We start from the raw sequence: 18,419 nt of genomic DNA, 5'->3' as shown, positions 1-18,419 counted from the left end.
CATGTGATTTCACAACCTTGGTCTCTCACTCCATTAATGGGTAGTCCCCAGTTACTAACTTCTCTACCACAATATTACCTTTCATTCCACCCGAAAAGGACTTCCCTCCAGGTGCGAGATGTTATGGGCCCAGGGGTGTGAGATTCTTCTTGAAGTTAAGGTTGACTCTAATCTACCAACTGGATCTTGGTCCAATATTTTCAACTATGCAGTTATATCAACACCTTAACCCCAAGATCATATTTAACAGTAGATCTTACCCCTTTTGAGAAGCTATGTATTGCCCCTGTTGCACCTACATATGCGATTGCTACAATATGAACAGACAGAGCTTTGAACTTAGCTGGGTGGGGACAAAGGTGAGAGAGCATTGGGTAGGGCTTTTTCTGTAGAGCTCTGGTCTAAATCCTATATACTGTCCCTTAAAATGACTATATCAAGTAGGCTACAAGAGCTCAACTTTAAAATAGTCTCACACTTGTACAGACCCCAACCAAACTACACAAAATGTTTCCCTCTGTATCAGAACAATGCTGGAGGTACTTGTCAGACTCTGGTTCAATGTTGTACATTTGGTGGCAGTGTCCGCTTATAGCTCCCTTATGGAAGGACTTCTCTAGGTTATATTGGGCGGTATGCAGAACCTCAATTGATATCAACCCAGAGATTACACTTTTGTCCATGTTCCCGGGATCAATATCTAAAAATAAAAAAGTATTGTTAGGACATTTTATCATGGTAATGTTACAAATCATTCCCAGATACTCAAAACAAAGTAATGCAATCCTGAGAATAGCATGGGTAGAAGCAATTGATGCCATAAAACATATGGAGCAACTAAGATGCTCTGATCTTGAAAAGGAATGTACAACTTTCTTCACCACCTGGGTAGTATGGATAGGTGTTCAAGACTCACCATCTCTCTCTAGCTGGCTAGCAAACGGAATTGTACAGTAATAGGGGATACTCCATCTATACATTTATTTAAGCACCCAATAGACCATCCCTGTTCATGACTCGCGGTACACATCTTCAAAGCTGCTGCTTCTTTTATTTCTTCTTCTTCCTTTTCTGCTTCTCTACTCTTCATCTTCCTTATTCCTAGGTACCCTGCTATATTACCTTCCCCCTCTACCCCACAACACTTTTTTTATTTCTTTTTAAACTTAGTTACTTGGTTTCTTACTTTAATTTATGTTTGGATTGCATGCAACCAAGTAACAGGAGAATAACACCATAGGCTGAGCCCTTCCTGATTATCACCACCAGCGCCTCAGGTATATTCATACTTGAGAGGGATATTCGGAGAGGTGGCATATGTCACCAACAAAATCACCAATTTACATTAAAATTTGAGTCAATTGTTATTAAGCAAAAGGACAAGTTAGGAGACAAAACAATAGGAGAAGTTAAACAATTTATATCATCACAATTTTTATGTTAAATCTTTGAAATCTTATCGTATTCGTGTTTCTTGTATTACCCTTAAAGTTTCAATAAAAATCTTTTAAATACAAAACATTTCTCACATTCTTAACGTGAAAATGAATTCTCTCTTGTGTGAATTCAGATGAGTAAGAGTCGGTTTCTGCTTAAAATATTTTCCACAATCAGAACATGAATATGGTTTCTCCTCTGTGTGAACTGTCTGATGTACAGCAATATGTGATTTCTGCTTAAAACAATTTCCAATATTCCTAAAATGAATTAGGCTTCTCCTCTAATGAATGTGGCTTCTCCTCTGTGTGAAAGATTTCCCATATTTAGAACATTAAAATAGCCTCTCTACCCTGTATGAATTCTCTGATGTAACACAAAACTTGATTTTTGGTCAAACCATTTCCCACAATCAGAACATGAATATTGCTTCACTCTTGTGTGAATTTTATGATGTTTATCAAGATGTGTTTTTCGGTTAAAACATTTCCCACATTCAGAACATGAATATGGCTTCTCCCCTGTGTGAATTCTATGATGTCTCGCAAGACTTGATTTTTGGTTAAAACATTTCCCACATTCAGGACATGAATATGGCTTCTCCCCTGTGTGAATTCCCTGATGTAATACAAGACTTGGTTTTCGGTTAAAACATTTCCCACATTCTGAACATGAATACGGCTTCTCCCCTGTGTGAATTTTCCTATGTAACACAAGACTTGATTTTTGGTTAAAACATTTCCCACATTCAGAACATGAATATGGCTTCTCCTCTGTGTGAATTATCTGATGTCTAACAAGAGTTGATTTTAGGTTAAAACATCTTCCACATTCAGAACATGAATATGGCTTCTCCCCTGTGTGAATTCTCTGATGTAACAGAAAATTTGATTTTTGGTTAAAACATTTCCCACATTCAGAACATGAATATGGCTTCTCCCCTGTGTGAATTCTCTGATGTAACAGAAAACTTGATTTTTGGTTAAAACATTTCCCACATTCAGAACATGAATATGGTTTCTCCCCTGTGTGAATTCTCTGATGTAACAGAAAACTTGATTTTTGGTTAAAACATTTCCCACATTCAGAACATGAATATAGCTTCTCCCCTGTATGAAATCTCTGATGTAATACAAGATGTGATTTTCGGTTAAAATGTTTCCCACATTCAGAACATGAATATGGCTTCTCCCCTGTATGAATTCTCTGATGTGATACAAGACTTGATTTTTGGTTAAAACATTTCCCACATTCAGAACATGAATATGATTTCTCCCCTTTGTGAACTCTTTGATGTTTGACATCTGTTCTGTAATTTTGTTTCCGTTTAACAATCTGTAAAGAATCAGAAGATGGAACCTGTTTAGAAGGATCTGACGACAGATTTTTGCTATGAAGTACTGAGGATATATTTGTGATAATAGGAGGCTCTTCATATGTATCTTGTATGATACCAGGATCTTCCGCTTTCAAATCTTTTGATATCAGATGTCCGTTGGAGCTCCTGGTTTTGTCATCTGCTAAGAATAAAATGGATTTTAATATTTTTGAATATAACATTACAACTATACCAATAGCTCATGACATTTGTATATAAAATGCACATACAAATTATAAGGCTGGTATTAAAACCTAAACACTAAAGGTTTTTCCCATTTACATGAGCCACAATAATTTGTGAAGCACCTAATCTACTGACAGTCATCCTAATGGATAGATTATTTTAGCCAATAAGATTATTTTTTGTGCTTTTCCAATGCGGTGATATTACATTAGTACATACAACTGGAGCTCTCAGCTGTTGCTCTTATCCACGGCTCATACAGCTAGTAAGGTAACAGAGCACAGGAGCTTTTAGAAGAAAGTATCACACATCATTCCGATTTCCTGGGAGAATACAAACACCTCCAATTTTCATTGTTTGCACAGGATAAACAGCACAAAAATGACAAAAATGACAGAGAAGTGAAATGTGTTTTAGAAGGCTTATAAACAGATTCACCTCCTTTTCAAGCATTGAACATAGAGATATAAAGCCCCCATATGCTTCCATGCGTACTTTGAAAGCGAACCTAGAGGCTCGCTGGTGCCTGCAAACTCCTCATCCAAATAAATTCATCCTCTATTTTTCTGTAAACCACCCACTGATCACTGGGTGAATTGCTTAATGTCGATGGATGACAGAAACTCCCATGTTTACATGCGGAACTGTTGAACCTTGACATATTGATTTAACCTCTTCAGATGCAGAACGGGTTAGACAGTGCCGTCGTCCTTGGGTAACATGAAGAGATTGGAATAGAACCCCTTGCACTGTTCTAAAGGGGAAACAGGAATAATTTCACCCTGAGAGGAGAGAGTGTGTATCGCATTAGCCAAAGCATTGGACGATGAAGGAGAAATTTGAATTCTGTAACTGAAGAAGCAATCTTGGGGTCGGGCGGAAAACTATATGGCATGGCTCAAAGAGATGACTTCCCGAACAGATATGTCTGATACTTGAGTGATTAAGGTCACTCTGAATGCCTTGGTTGGGGACAGCCATACACACAGAAGATTTAGTATAGGTGGACTTGGAGTATAGTGGCCAGGGACACCAGGACGGGCGCGGTTTGTAGGACAGCAAGGATTTTTTGTTATCCAAGTTCCGGGGCCTGGAGCAGCAAAAGAAACAAAACTGATGCCTTTTCTTCTGTGCAGAACCACACATGGCTGGCTTTGTTTTGTGGTAAATGAGAACTCTTACCAACAGTAGCTTCAGAAATAATATTGGCTAGTCAAGAATGGGTGATGAAAATCAGTGCCACCTGGGATAAGGACAAAGGAGAAGCAGTCCTCCAGCATCCCCATGGGCTGTAGCCACATGAGACATCACTTCCCTCCAGCAGTTTCCCAAGCGGTTTCCCAAAAGAGGAGAAAATTGAACTGTCTCCCATAGGGAAGTCTTCATACAACCCAGGAATATGCCACGCCAAGGAGTATCTGCTAGGGGGCTTGGTATAGGTAGAGAGGTCTCGGTGGGTGGGGGGGTTGGAAGTGAAGTGAAGAAAGGTGGTTGAAGTGCCGGTGGTAAGAAGAAAGTGGAAGAAAGAAAGGGAGGAGAGAATACTTACCTCAGTGGAGTGAATACTCACCTAACCGCCATAGACAGTAGAGCTCCGGGATTCTAAGCTAAAACTGATTAGCTGGTTTGTGCAGGAGGTGTGTAGCTGGTAGGAAGAGGTAACACTTTTTTGCTTAGTGCCCACCTCCTAGTGGAAATAGCTATACCCATGGTCTTCAGCTGTGTCTCCCAATGCAATGGTCGAGAAATAAAGTAGTTTTTTTAATTAGAATTATAAAAATCTAAAGTAAAATAAAAAATTCTACAAATTGGTATCACTACATCCATGAAGGTCTACTAAGGTCTCCGTCAGAAAAAGAAACAATAGGCAGTGGAGGAATTGCATTATTTTTGGTCACTCCACGTAAAAAATTGAATGAAAAGCTATCAAAAAGTTGTATGTTCCCCAAAATGTTAGCAATGCAAACTATAGTTCACCCTTAAAAAAGCGAGACGTCACACAGTCCTATCACTGGAAAAATAAAACAAAAATAATGTGGATAAAATATAGCGTTAGAAAGACATTTTTTCTAAGAAAGGTAATTAACTTTTAAGCATTACTACATATAAAAGAGCTGTATGAATTTAGTATCCCTGTACTCGTACTGACCCTCAGAATAAAGACAGAATATAATTTTTACTGCACCATGAAAACCGCAGAAATGACCCCCCACCCCAAAGGGGTGCAGCTGTGGTCCTTTTCCCACTTCACCCACTTAGAGATTTTTAAAAGCAACGCAAGTTCATGTACCTTATGGGGACTAAAAAATAGTAAGAATAAGTTTTAAAAATGTTACTAATTATTAAAATAAAGAATAAGTAATAAAAGTTTTTAAAAAACACCCCTTTTGCCACATTTATAATAAAATAATCTAAATAATATAACAAAAATACATATTTGGTATTGCTGCGTTTGTAAAACGCCAACCTTTCAATGTATCGCATTATCTACCTTGTACAACGAACGTCATCAGAAAAATAAATTGAATTTTGCTTCTTCGGTCGCCCTGTCTCCAAGAAAAAATGTAACAAAAAGCAATCAATAAGTCGTATGTATTCTAAAATGTTACTAACAGCAACTCCAGGACGTCTCGCACAAAATGAGCTTTGCACAATAATGTCGACGGAAAAATACAAAGGTTATGGCTTTCAGAAGATGGCAGAAAATAACATATAAAAATTAAATATCTTTGAAAAAATAAAAAGAATACAAAAAAACGATATTAGTTGGCATTGCAGTAATCGTACTGACCCACAGAAAATAAGATCTTGTCATTTTTGTTGCAGTTTGTACGCCGTAGAAACAAGACACACTCAAAGATGACCGAATTTCATTTTTTTTCCCATTTCACTCCACTTACAATTTGTAAAAAGTTTTTCAGTACATTATATGATATATTAAATAATACCACTGAAAAATATGACTCATCTTGCAAACAGCAAGCCCTCAGACATACATGTCAGGGATAAATAATAGAGTTACAGGGGCGGAGCCTGACTATGCAGGAGTAGGACGCACACTGCCCAGGCTCCCGCTGCTATCACCGGCAAACTTACCCCACCGCAGACCGAGAGCCGAGAGAAACCCCAGGAGACGAGATGGTGAAGAGGAGATGCACCAGGAAGATGCCGGACGCCGCTGATGAGGACCCGCCGACAATCCAGAGCTACTTCGGGAGCCGTGGCTCCCCCATCTAAGATGGTGCCGGAAAATGTGTGCGCGACGCTGAATTATGCCAACAGCGGGGGAGAAGAACACAGGGCAGCGGAGGAGGCAGGAGCTCCGGAGGCCGGCAGGACAGAAAAGTGCCATGAGGCTGCAGAATCCTCATCTCCCCGGTGGCCCCCCACAGCATACCACAGGGCCTGAAACCTCAGTATAAGGGGGGAAACTCCCTTACACATAGAGCCCCGTCCTCCCAGCCCTCCCCAGAAAGGGACTGTGATCACCCCAGACCCCCAAGAGGCAAAATGGGCGACAACCAGGGCCCCAGTCCAGTAGATACTGAAGCTGGCAGCGGCAGTTCGCAAGAGGGGAGACGCAACCCCACACAAAAATCCCGCAGGAGCACCATCATTGCGGCCAGGCCTAAAACTCCCAGACTCAATCCACAGATCCGAGACCCCTCGTCAGAGGATGAGTGGGACTGGAGGGATCATTTGCATGCGATTCCAACCAAAAGCGATTTCCAGAGGTTGGAGGCCTCCCATAAACAAGCTCTGTCCATGCTGCAACATGAGGTCAAACAAGTGGGCAATTGGCTAAGCTCAGTGGAAGAGTCACATGAGAAGGTTCTTTCTACACTACACGCCCATAGCCAAGCGATCAATGCAAAAGCTTTACAGATGGCGGACATTTTGACCCACATTAATGATATTGAGAACCGTCACAGGCAAAACAACCTGCGCCTGAGGGGTTTATCAGAAGAGATCATGCCGATGCAATTAGAGGACTGGGCCTGGTACTTTTTCGGCTCACTGCTACAAAGGGGACCTGAGAGCCCGGTTGAGATTGACCGTATACATAGGACTCTAGGCCCTAAACCAGACAACCCAAATAGACTGCGAGATGTGGTCTGCCGTATCCACTACTTCAAGGATAACAAAGCCATAATGAAAAAAGCCAGCAAAAAGGACACAATAACACACAACGGAACCCCCATACAAGTGTTCCCAGATCTGGCACAACGTACGCTGCAACTATGTAGGGCAGTGCGACCGATCTTGGATGAACTGAAAGCAAACCATATTTTTAATAGATGGGGGTACCCGTTTCAACTCACATCAACAAGAAACAGGAAAACGGCTTCCTTTAAATCACCAGCAGATCTACCAGGGTTTCTGGGAACACTAGAGTTACCTATGGTGGCGATCCCAGATTGGCCATACGTTCTGGCTCTACCTATTGGGGCCCCAAGAGAGCCAGGCAAGAGGTTAGATACCACAAATCCAGGCCTTCTGAGACCAACAGCAGGGCAAAGCGCTGATCGTATGGCATAAGTGTTGCCCTGGCGATGGAAGAGTTATGGACTTAAGCCATAGCAATATGCAAGAAACACAAAATTGACTCTAACCACCGAATATTGCTAGGCCCCACGGGCGGAACTCTTTGGCTGGAGGTAGGGGGGCTACCTGGGATAGTAGCATAGTTTCTCAAAGATTTTCAAACTGCATTAAGGTTGGATAAGTAACATAGTAACATAACATAGTTCGTAAGGCTGAATGAAGACAATGTCCATCTAGTCCAGCCGGTCTAGCTTCCTTTTTTGTTGATCCAGAGGAAGGCAAAAAAAAACCAAGAGCAGAAGAAAACCCCAAGTGTTGTAGTTTATGCAAAACGTAATTTACATAAGCATATCAACAATTTACTGTTTGGTGGGAGGGGGTTCTCTCTACTGCCCGGTCTCTTCACCCCACGGGATGGACGATGCTTTTGTATCGTCTGCCCAACCCTAGGTTGGTTTCCCACTCTGCTAGATTGGAGATTCGGATTCCAATCGACAGAACAACGGTTTTCTGTCACCCACCTCTACTTCACCCCCCCTTTACCTCTTTTCGTTCTTGGACCTATGCCTTACTAATGCCTCTGATGCGGCCCACCCCCGGAGCTACCCACCCAACCAAAGATACTACACCATGGCTAGTTTGACTTTCTGTTCATATAATGCCAGGGGAATGAATGCACCAGCTAAACGGGGCCAGATCCTGGCACATATGCACAAGAAACAGGTCATGATAGCCTTCTTCCAGGGAACAGACTATAAAGCAGGTCAAGTCCCAAAAGGAAGTAATAGATATTATTTTAGTTGGTATCATAGTGCACACCCTGAAAAGAGAATTTGCGGAGCATCGAGCACAATACACAAGACCCTCCCGCATAGAGTATTGGCCTCAAAAGCAGACAGTGAAGGGAGACTTATTTTTCTAAAGCTTGATCTGGGAGGACGTATATTAACAATAGCCAATGTTTACTCTCCACATTCTGGACAGGTCTCGTTTGGCTGCCGTATTCTGGGAGAACTGGCGCGGTTCGCCTCTCGCTCAAGGATCGTACTCAGTGGGGAACTCAACCTCGGCTTGGACCCGGAGCTGGATGAATCTTCGGGTACGTCTGGACCTTCCTTGGCGGCCTTGAGTAGACTGCGGAGACAGTTGGCGGAGCTGAGACTCGTTGACCTCCGGAGGATTCTCCACTCGGGGGTTAAGGACAACAGCCACCACTCAGTGGCCCACAACAGCTATGGGAGGCTTGATTAAATTTTTAATTCACATGATCTCCTGGACCTAGACCCCAAGTGTTCTATGGGCAGTTTCATATGGTCGGACCACGCACCTGTCTATGGGGCACTCCTGGGGCAGGGGAAAAGAGGGGGCCTGAACTCCTGGAGTTTAAACAACAACCTTTTGAGCAACTCGTGTTGTCTACAGGAGGTCAGACAGACCATTGAGACCTTCATAGATATACATAGTACGGACACAACACCTCCAACACTACAGAGGGAAGCCTTCAAGTGTGTACTGAGGGGGGTCTTCATCTCTCATGGGACACGCCTTAAGAGGGATTGGACGGGTAGACTGTCAAACTTGATCTCCCGGTTGGACAGGGTGGAGCAAACCAACAAAGCAAAACCCACATTCATGCAATCTCAGATACATGTTCCTTCCTTCCACAAGCCATGCAGGCTACCATCACTGTATTACCCAAACCTGGTAAAGACCCGATGGCGTGCGAGCACTATTGCCTGATCTCCTTATATTATCGATACGATAATCTTCGTGAAAGTTATCGCTACATGCCTAAAACCATTGACCCGGGAGATGCTTAACAGAGATCAAGTAGGGTTTGTCCCTGGACGGGAAGCCAGGGACAACACTATAAAGACACTCTCCCCGATAGAACGGGCGAAGGAGGCAAACACACCACTATGTTTGTTCTCGGTTGACGCCGAAAAGGCTTTCGACCGAGTCAACTGGTCGTTCTTAGAAACAGATAGGATTAGGCAACAGATGCAGGCAATGGATTATGGCCATTTACAACAAACCCACTGCTCAGATAAGGGTGAATGGCTTGCTTTCCAACCAATTAGCATAAAGAATGGAACACATCAGGGATGCCCCCTATCCCCAACACTGTATGCATTGGTAATGGAATCGCTAGCCAACACCATTAGGGAGAACAAAGAAATAATGGGCTATAAAGCTACTAGGAACGAACACAAGGTAGCTATATTTGCGGACGACCTGTTGATTTACATGACAAATCCCAAAATGTCCCTACCCTCCATCTTGCACGAATTTAAAAAATATAGCCGGGTCAGCAATTTCAAAATCAATATGACTAAATCAGAGATATTAAAGGGGTTGTCCCGCGGCAGCAAGTGGGTCTATACACTTCTGTATGGCCATAATAATGCACTTTGTAATGTACATTGTGCATTAATTATGAGCCATACAGAAGTTATCAAAAGTTTTATACTTACCTGCTCCGTTGCTAGCGTCCTCGTTCCCATGGAGCCGACTAATTTTCGCCCTCCGATGGCCAAATTAGCCGCGCTTGCGCAGTCCGGGTCTTCTGCAGTCTTCTATGGGGCCGCTCGTGCAGAATGCCGGCTCCGTGTAGCTCCGCCCCGTCACGTGCCGATTCCAGCCAATCAGGAGGCTGGAATCGGCAATGGACCGCACAGAAGCCCTGCGGTCCACGGAGACAGAGGATCCCGGCGGCCATCTTCAGCAGGTGAGTATGAAGACGCCGGACCGCCGGGATTCAGGTAAGCGCTGTGCGGGTTGTTTTTTTAACCCCTGCATCGGGGTTGTCTCGCGCCGAACGGGGGGGGGGGGGGGGGTTTAAAAAAAAAAAACCCGTTTCGGCGCGGGACAACCCCTTTAAACATCACACTCCCTGCAGAGGATATCACACAACTAACATCCAAGTTCCCCCTAAAATGGCAAAAAGACCAAATAAAATATCTGGGGGTAGTCCTATCCTCAGATACGGGGAAACTATATGGGTTGAATTTTGAACCTATTCTCACATCCATTACAAAAGACCTAGATAAATGGAGAACATTGAACTTCTCTTTCTTGGTAGAATTAATACGCTCAAAATGAACGCCCTACCCAGACTCCTCTATCTTTTCCAAACGTTACCCATACAAATACCCAAAGACTACTTTATTAGATTCCAAAAAGCAGCAACCCGTTATGTATGGAAAGGATCTAGACCACATCTCAGCTATAAACTGCTGACACAGCGGGAGGATAGAGGGCGATTGGGACTCCCAGACCTACGTCTATACTATAGAACTGCAATATGCAAAGTAGTATTCGACCTGACGCGAAAAGACCCTACGGAACATTGGGTAGAACTAGAACGAACAACAAAACAAATAAAAGGGCTATTCTGGCTAAAGGGAGGATTAGGTAGACGGGATATCAGGGTATTCCCCTTAATGTGCTCAATACTGAAAATCTGGGATGGCTTCACAATCATGTCCGGACTGGTAAGGGTACCAGGGCCGTGGATACCCCTGACAGGGAATCCGGACTTCCCACTGGGAGACACCGGATTACCCCTGCTGGAGGGACTGAGACTGCAATGCCCTAGAGTGCGTGACATCATGGATAAGAACAGAATCTTGCGAATGAATGCACTTACGGAGAGGGGGGACTGTGGGCAGGTGCGTAGTTCCAGTACCATCAGATTGCTCATTACATAAGAATCTTGGGACCGACAACCAAATTGACACTACCCTCAACCCCCTTTGAGGAGCTATGTGAAGCACCTCAGAAAAATAAGGGTGAGGTCTCCGCTGTCTATGGCAACCTGGTCGCCGAGGGGGCCGGGACACCGGAGGAGGATTCAGGAAATCCTGGGAGAAGGAGTTGGGGCGAGCCGTGCCAGAGGAGAATTGGGCGAAGGCTCAGTGCTTGACGCACAAGATGACAGTGTCAGGTAACCATCAAGAACTAAACTATAAATTGCTCACACGATGGTATCGCACCCCGGTACGTTTAGCCAGATTCTACCCAGGAGTTTCCGACTTATGTTGGAGATACCTGAAGGAAACTGGGACACTCACACACATCTGGTGGTCATGCCCTCAGATTTCACCTCTCTGGAAGGCAGTCAAGGGACTACATAATGTGTTGAGCGGAGGTTCTCTAGTCCTCACTCCCGAAATTGCTCTCCTGTCTGTCCTACCGGGGCCAATAGGGATAAACAAGAAAATAATTCTTCGATTCTTTCTTTTAGCAACAAGGGTCACAATTCCCCGCCTGTGGAGATCACAGGTCCCACCCTCTAGATTGAATTGGGTAACAGATCTAGACAAGATAAGCCATATGGAGGAGCTAAGAGCGGGAGATGACATTAAATACGCAGCTTTTCATGCGATCTGGGAACCATGGCTGACCTTTCGCAAGTCAGCAGACTTTGACGGGTGGCTTCAGAGGGATGAATTGCCCGTTCAGTAATGAGCTCTGGGACTAGTGGGCGCACCGAGGCACCACAAGGTTTTCTCTACTTCTCTACTTTCTCACTCTTTTTCCACCATCTTCCTCTCCCCCCAAATCTCTTTCATATCCCCCTCTTTTACTCCCCCCTCCCTACCCCCATGATTAGATTTATTATCATTTTATTCAAAGTTTTTTCTGGTCCTGACGGACACCACGTCCTGGTCTATACCCGGGGCGGGGTGGTCGTCGGCTACTAGATTATAAGTATTGTTACCGTGTTCCCCGAAAATAAGGCACCCCCTGAAAATAAGACACCCCCTGAAATTTGCAGACGTTCCAAATATAAGGCACCCCCGATAGTAAGGCATAGTAAAGTGTGCAGGCAAGTCAAGAGGCCTGTCCCCTACCTCCAGATGTATAGGTAGATCTGCAGACAGTCTGCTGTTATTCTGTCCCTGCTGTGCTGTACGAGTGTGCTGTTGTGAGCTCCCCTTGCTGGCTGGCAAAGTCCATACTGTACGTTCTGTTCCTGCTGTACATGTCTGCTGTGATGAGCTCCCCCTGGTGGCCAGAAGCTGCAATACCATCCCTACTTACAAGTGGTACAGGAACTTCTGTCTGCAGACAGGTACGTTACTTTACAGCCCTTATTTTATGGCTCTGTGTGTGAGTCAGGCAACCTGGGTGATTCTTAAGGCTGGGTTCTCACAGAGCATATTTCCAGCGGAAATCTCGCAGTTTGGCCACAGCGATAAACAGCGAGATTTCCGCCGGGAAAGCGCTGCTTCAAAACCCACGGCACTCAGCCACTTGTTTTGAAGCGACCTGGCCGCATGCTTTTCCGTTTCTGAGGCCGGTGAATCCGCACCACAACACCGGCTTCTCCCAGCTTTGCCGTGACAGATTTGCTGTCCCGTGTGGACGAGATTTCTGAGAAATTTCGTCCACAAAGCTGGCCAATTGAGGGATTAGCGGCCACAGACGGATTTGCCGCTGCGAAATAAGACACCCCCTGAAAATAAGACGTAGCGCATATTTGGTAGCAAAAATTAATATAAGACGCGTCTTATTTTCGGGGAAACAGGGTATGCTTTTTCATTGTTGGTTTCTCATAAGATAAGAATTAAGAAGCAACGTTAGATACTAATACTAACTCATTTTTAGGGCAATATCGAAGATACCATGAGATATCTATTGCATAATACAAGATCAGATGAGCAGTATATATTAGTTTAAGTTGAATCTCCATAAGCCATGAAGAAATTCGAATAATGCACCTCAGTTTGACATGAATAGACAATGCTGTAAGATGTATATTGCAAATAACGGGAATGAAAAAACAAAAATGAAAAAAAAGGGCTACGTCCTTAAGGGGTTAATATAGATTTTTTTAAAAGCTGCTATTTGGAGTCTCCATGTGCCGGACTGAAAGTTTTACTCTTCGTGTGATTCAAATGATCCCTTAATTCTTTGAGTAGCGAATAATGAAAACAATGCGAAGATTGTCTTTGGCTGAATAAGGGAATGTACAGCTAAAAACCCTGACAACACAGACTCTTCTCTACATGCAGTCTCACCTGGGGGGTCATCTGTAGGGATCCCCTCCTTACACGGCTGATCCCCCCTCACATGTGTCTCTGGAGCATCAATAGGGATCGGATCTTCCTCCAGTTTCACAAGCTGTGAAATAAATATTGTAAACGTCATCACACAGTTGGAGAAGTCGTGTGGAAGGTTTTATATGGCCAGAAAAGGTCATTAATTAGTATGAGGAGCCGGAATGACATGACAGCAGTAGTGCCCATTTTTAAAGAGAGTGCAGCAGCATTCATGGGTGCAGAGAAAATAGCAAACTTTTATTCTCCCATGGTAAAAACTGCAGCGACGTTTCGATCCCCAATCGGATCTTTGTCAAGCTACTTTCTCTGCACCTATGAATGCTGCCGCACTCTCTTTCAAATTGGATGTGCTGTACGGATTGGGTCTGTTCTGTGTGTGGCTGATACATTTGCATGGAGGGATCTGACCGCAGGAGTACTGTCTTTTTATGCTGCTGGTGCCTCTGTGTGTATAAAGACAGCAGTAGTGATCTGGGCCAAATAGCTGCCGGTCTCCTGTATAACTCCAACCTGTTGCTTCTTTATTCCAACAGAAGTCTCCAGAACCAGAATATAGTGATAAGATGCGGAGATCTAATGTCTGCGGTCGGCTGTAATCCCGCCATCTCCAGCTTTCTCATTACACAGGTATCAATCATATAATAAGACTGAACACAAGACCTTCCCAGCCGTCCTACAGACCAGAGGGGAGATTTCATGAGACCTTCTCTCCATCTACCTGATCATCCTGTGGAAGAAGAGGACGGGGACATTTCTCCGCTGCTGTTCTCTTACTGGATCTACCTGCAGAAAACACAGACAGCCAATGAATTCATTCTCTACATCTATATATATATTAAGACGAAAGCCCTCACTGACTGACTGACTGACTGACTGACTGACTGACTTGTCACTAATCCTCCAACTTCCCGATGTCGTAGAAAGTTGAAATTTGGCACAAGCATAGATTATGTCATAAATAGGAAAAGTTAATGGGTTCCAACTCGATTATTCAATTCTAGCGCAAACAATTTAGCGTCCAAATTTTATGTACATAATCTAATTCTCTCACTTCCCGATGTCATAGAAATTTTAAATTTGGCACGGGCATTGATTATGTCATAAATAGGAAAAGGTAATGGGTCCCAACTCGATTTTTCAATTCTAAGTGCAAAAGAATTAGCGTCCAAATTTTATGTACGTAATCTAATTCTCTCACTTCCTGATGTCATTTTATATAAAGGAAACGTTGCATGGTTACCTCCACGTGGTGTTTCCTGGGTAACGCAAAGAACCATGCAAAGTGGTGAACATATTTTTTTCCTTGGTATCTCTAAAGTAACCACGACTTCATAAGATTTTCCGTGTGAACACTAGATAAACACTAGTACCAAATTCACTCGGGAGAAGCCAGGTATATGAGTTAGTACAAATAATAAAGGCCGTGTGGCTTTAGTCCTGTCTATTACCTGGTGATGGAGGGGACTGGTGGTCCGCCATCATGACATCCTTGTACAGATCCTTGTGTCCTTCTAAATACTCCCACTCCTCCATGGAGAAATAGACAGTGACATCCTGACACCTTATAGGAACCTGACAACACAATGATACCGTCATCACCCAGACATGTTATACCACCATAGCGTTACTGTATAATGTCCCAGCATTCCCAGCAGCATCACCTCTCCAGTCAGCAGCTTAATCATCTTGTTGGTGAGTTCTAGGATCTTCTGCTCATTGATCTCCTCCAGTATCAGGGGGTGAGGTGGAGGCCCTATGAGTGGGCTCAGAGGGCTTCTCCATCCATCAGACACCGGGGTCTGACAGCCATCACTAGAAGTCTTCTTCACTACCGTGTAATCCTGTTTATGGGGAGATACATCCATAAATATCACTGCAGACATTCCCGGAGTCCTACATGTCTCCAGTTATGGCCAACAATTATTAAGATTCTCCTCACATCTGTGTTCATCATCTCCGTTGTTCTACTCAGTTACAGGAGCAGAAGAACAAAATGATCAGAGTTTTGGTTCTGTTTGAGGACAGACAATAATGACCCCCAACAACCTCCAATTGCGTTATAGTAGATCTGTTGGGTTTCTGTCATTCTACCAGGACAACTGGCTCTATTACTTTCCCGGCATTTATGATGAATCGGCAGGTAGTAAATCCTCTGCCGTAGATGTGACCAGAGACTGACATAGATGAGAATGATGGAACGTGACGTCATCCCCAGAATCTCTCACCTCTCCTGTAAGCTGGAAGAGTATCTCTAGGGTGAGGGTGAATATACCCTCCGCCGTCTTGTCCCTCTTCCTATCCATTCTTGTCGGGTCAATCAGGAATATTATCGGATATAGAAGATATCAGCTGAGGATCCTGATCGGAGAGAAGATAAGACAATGTAAACCACCCCAAATTTCTGGATTATAGGGGATTCAAAGACGGCTATAAATAAGGGTGTATTCACACCGGTGATTTTCAGTACGATTTCTGTGTGTTGCGAGATGAACAGAAATCACACATGAAAAGAGCCGTTATTTTACGTGAGTGATTAGAGAGAGATGAAAGGGGTTAAGACACTAGAGATGAAGAAATGAGCTAGAAAAAAGGTTAGGAAGGAACTGAGTAAAAGGTGACAGCCACTAACAACCCTAAGAGGGAAAGAGTAGGGCTTGTCAGCTCGCGGCGGTGACCCGAGTGTGAGCTCCATCTAAGGTAGTGTCTCAGATTAATTGTATTTTGGGTGGTATTACACTATTAACCAACCAGGAGTCAAATTTCGCAGAGGGATGAAAATTTATCCAAGTCGCCCATGTAGCGTAGTGGCTGGCGAATGTAGTGTCGTCTCTAGCTTTCAGTTCTTCCATATACCTAATGTCGTCCATGGCCTTTACCCACATTAAACGTGTAGGAGTCGTCGTAGTGTTCCACAACTGCGATATCACCTGTCTCACCGCTAGAAGAAAGAACCTAAGTAGCCCCTTCTTGATCGCGGCCATAGGGCTTGGAATAGCGGAGAGGAGGGCAATCTCTGGGGAAAAAGGGACCTCTGCAGCGGTAAGGGGGTTATATAGTGTGTTTACCTCGTTCCACAGAGGGGACACCAGAGGGCAGGACCACCAGATGTGCAGCATCGATCCTAGGCTATGCAGGCACCTCCAGCAGTTGCTACCAACATTGGGGTACATCTCGGATTTTGTAGTTCAGTTCATGGTGTTTGCCTGATATGGACATCTTATGAGTCATGATAAATGATCTGGACCAGTCGCTTTCTTCAAGGTGCTGGTTCAGCTCCGTCTTCCAACTTCTCTTAAATCTCACCCCACTGTCAAGCGCATCCCCGGCTACCAATATGCCATAGACCGCGGAAATCTCACCTTTCCTTTCAAGAGATGAAGCGCACATCTCCTCAAAAGGGGTGGAGTGCCACGTGACCTCTGAGACCTGTTCTTGCGAGCAGATGAACTATAGATATTGGAACGATGCACCAGCCAATGCTCCCCCCCCCCCCATCCTCGCAGTGTTTCCAGTGGTTTAATTCCACCCGTTGTAGTGACATGCCTAATTCTGGGGACGGGGATCCCTATCCTGCCCAGAAGGGGTAGCCTTGCGCACCCAGCGGGAAATTTGGGTTACCGACCAGAGGTGTCCAGGGGCCGGGCACTGAAATTAAGCCTACTTTTACCGCAAAGCCATCCTATTGCTTCAAGATAGTCTCCAGAAACGGAGAAACCACCATCCCCTGACGTCCAAGGCCCCCTCTTAGCCAAAACACGCCTTGCGCTTTAAAAGGGGCTGGGCCCTGCTCAAGTTCCACCCATTGTTTTGATGATCTCCTGAGCATTAAGTCCACTATGCACTTACTCAGTGCCGCTCTATGGTATTTAGCAAGGTCCGGGAGCCCCACCCCTCCCATCTCTGTTTTTTGCGTTAAGGTTTTGCAGCTCAGCCTGGGTCTTGTTCCATTCCATACAAATTTCACTACGGCTCTTCTAAGGCATGTGAAAAAGCTTTTTGGTGCCTGGATCGGTAGGGTCTGGAACAGGTAGAGAAACTTGGGAAGGGCGTTCATTTTTATCGCGTTAATCCTGCCAAACCACAACAAGGTCAGGGATCGCTACTTCTCCAGGTCCCTCTCCAGCGAGGAGCAGAGGGGCCCGTGATTAAGACTGAGCAAGTCATCCAACTTGGCAGAAATATGGATACCCAGATATTTGATATGGTCCTCTTTTCATTTCAGAGGGAATCGATATTTTAGGTGGGCGACTTTTGAGGGAGGGGGGGGGGGGGTTATATTTAGGATTTCTGATTTGTTTATGTTTATATTAAAGTTGCTAAATTGGCTATATCTTTTGAATTCCTGTAATATGGCTGGGAGACTAGTCTGGGGGCTAGTCAGATAAACGAGTGGGTCATCCGTGAACGACGCAAGCTTGTGCTCTGAGTCAGGAGTTGGGAAGCCTTTTATGTCTGGGGTCTGTCTTATAGCAGGAGGCAGAAAAAGGGTCATTTTGTGGGGATTTGGGGAAAGCGCTCGTTCTATCAGTTGTGTCACTTATTTATATTCTTCTGGGGGGATTTTGTACGGATTGTAGAAAGCGAATTTGTAGTGGAGGCCGAATAATCCTGATTGTAGCTGGAGATGGTCTCTGCCTTCCGGAGGCTTCTATTCCCAGTCATGTTACAGGCCTGCCAATAGGGGGCGCTGCAGAGGCCTTGTACCATCTCCTATGTACATCCCAGACTCCCCAGAGGAGCGTTACATGGCCCCTAATCTCCTGCTCCTCCCCGGTGTCTCCACAAGGGGAAGCTGTGACCCCCAC

The 18,419-nt window shown here is 44.4% G+C and overlaps 1 protein-coding gene across 1 annotated transcript; it reads right to left on the bottom strand.

The window, feature by feature from the left end:
• Window positions 1-1,415: 1,415 nt before the first annotated feature.
• On the bottom strand, window positions 1,416-16,750 carry LOC136624369 (zinc finger protein ZFP2-like). The gene is made up of 7 exons (XM_066598335.1): window positions 16,680-16,750; window positions 15,840-15,972; window positions 15,276-15,455; window positions 15,063-15,186; window positions 14,333-14,397; window positions 13,573-13,675; window positions 1,416-2,954 (listed from the first exon to the last, which is right to left on the bottom strand). The coding sequence occupies exons 2-7, from the start codon at window positions 15,915-15,917 to the stop codon at window positions 1,786-1,788; spliced, it is 1,719 nt and encodes a 572-aa protein (XP_066454432.1). The 5' UTR covers window positions 15,918-15,972; window positions 16,680-16,750; the 3' UTR covers window positions 1,416-1,785.
• Between the last annotated feature and the right edge of the window lie 1,669 nt (window positions 16,751-18,419).

Source organism: Eleutherodactylus coqui, chromosome 4 (assembly GCF_035609145.1).
Source record: "Eleutherodactylus coqui strain aEleCoq1 chromosome 4, aEleCoq1.hap1, whole genome shotgun sequence".
In the NCBI taxonomy this organism is placed as follows: domain Eukaryota; kingdom Metazoa; phylum Chordata; class Amphibia; order Anura; family Eleutherodactylidae; genus Eleutherodactylus; species Eleutherodactylus coqui.
This window is presented reverse-complemented; position numbering and strand designations above follow the sequence as displayed.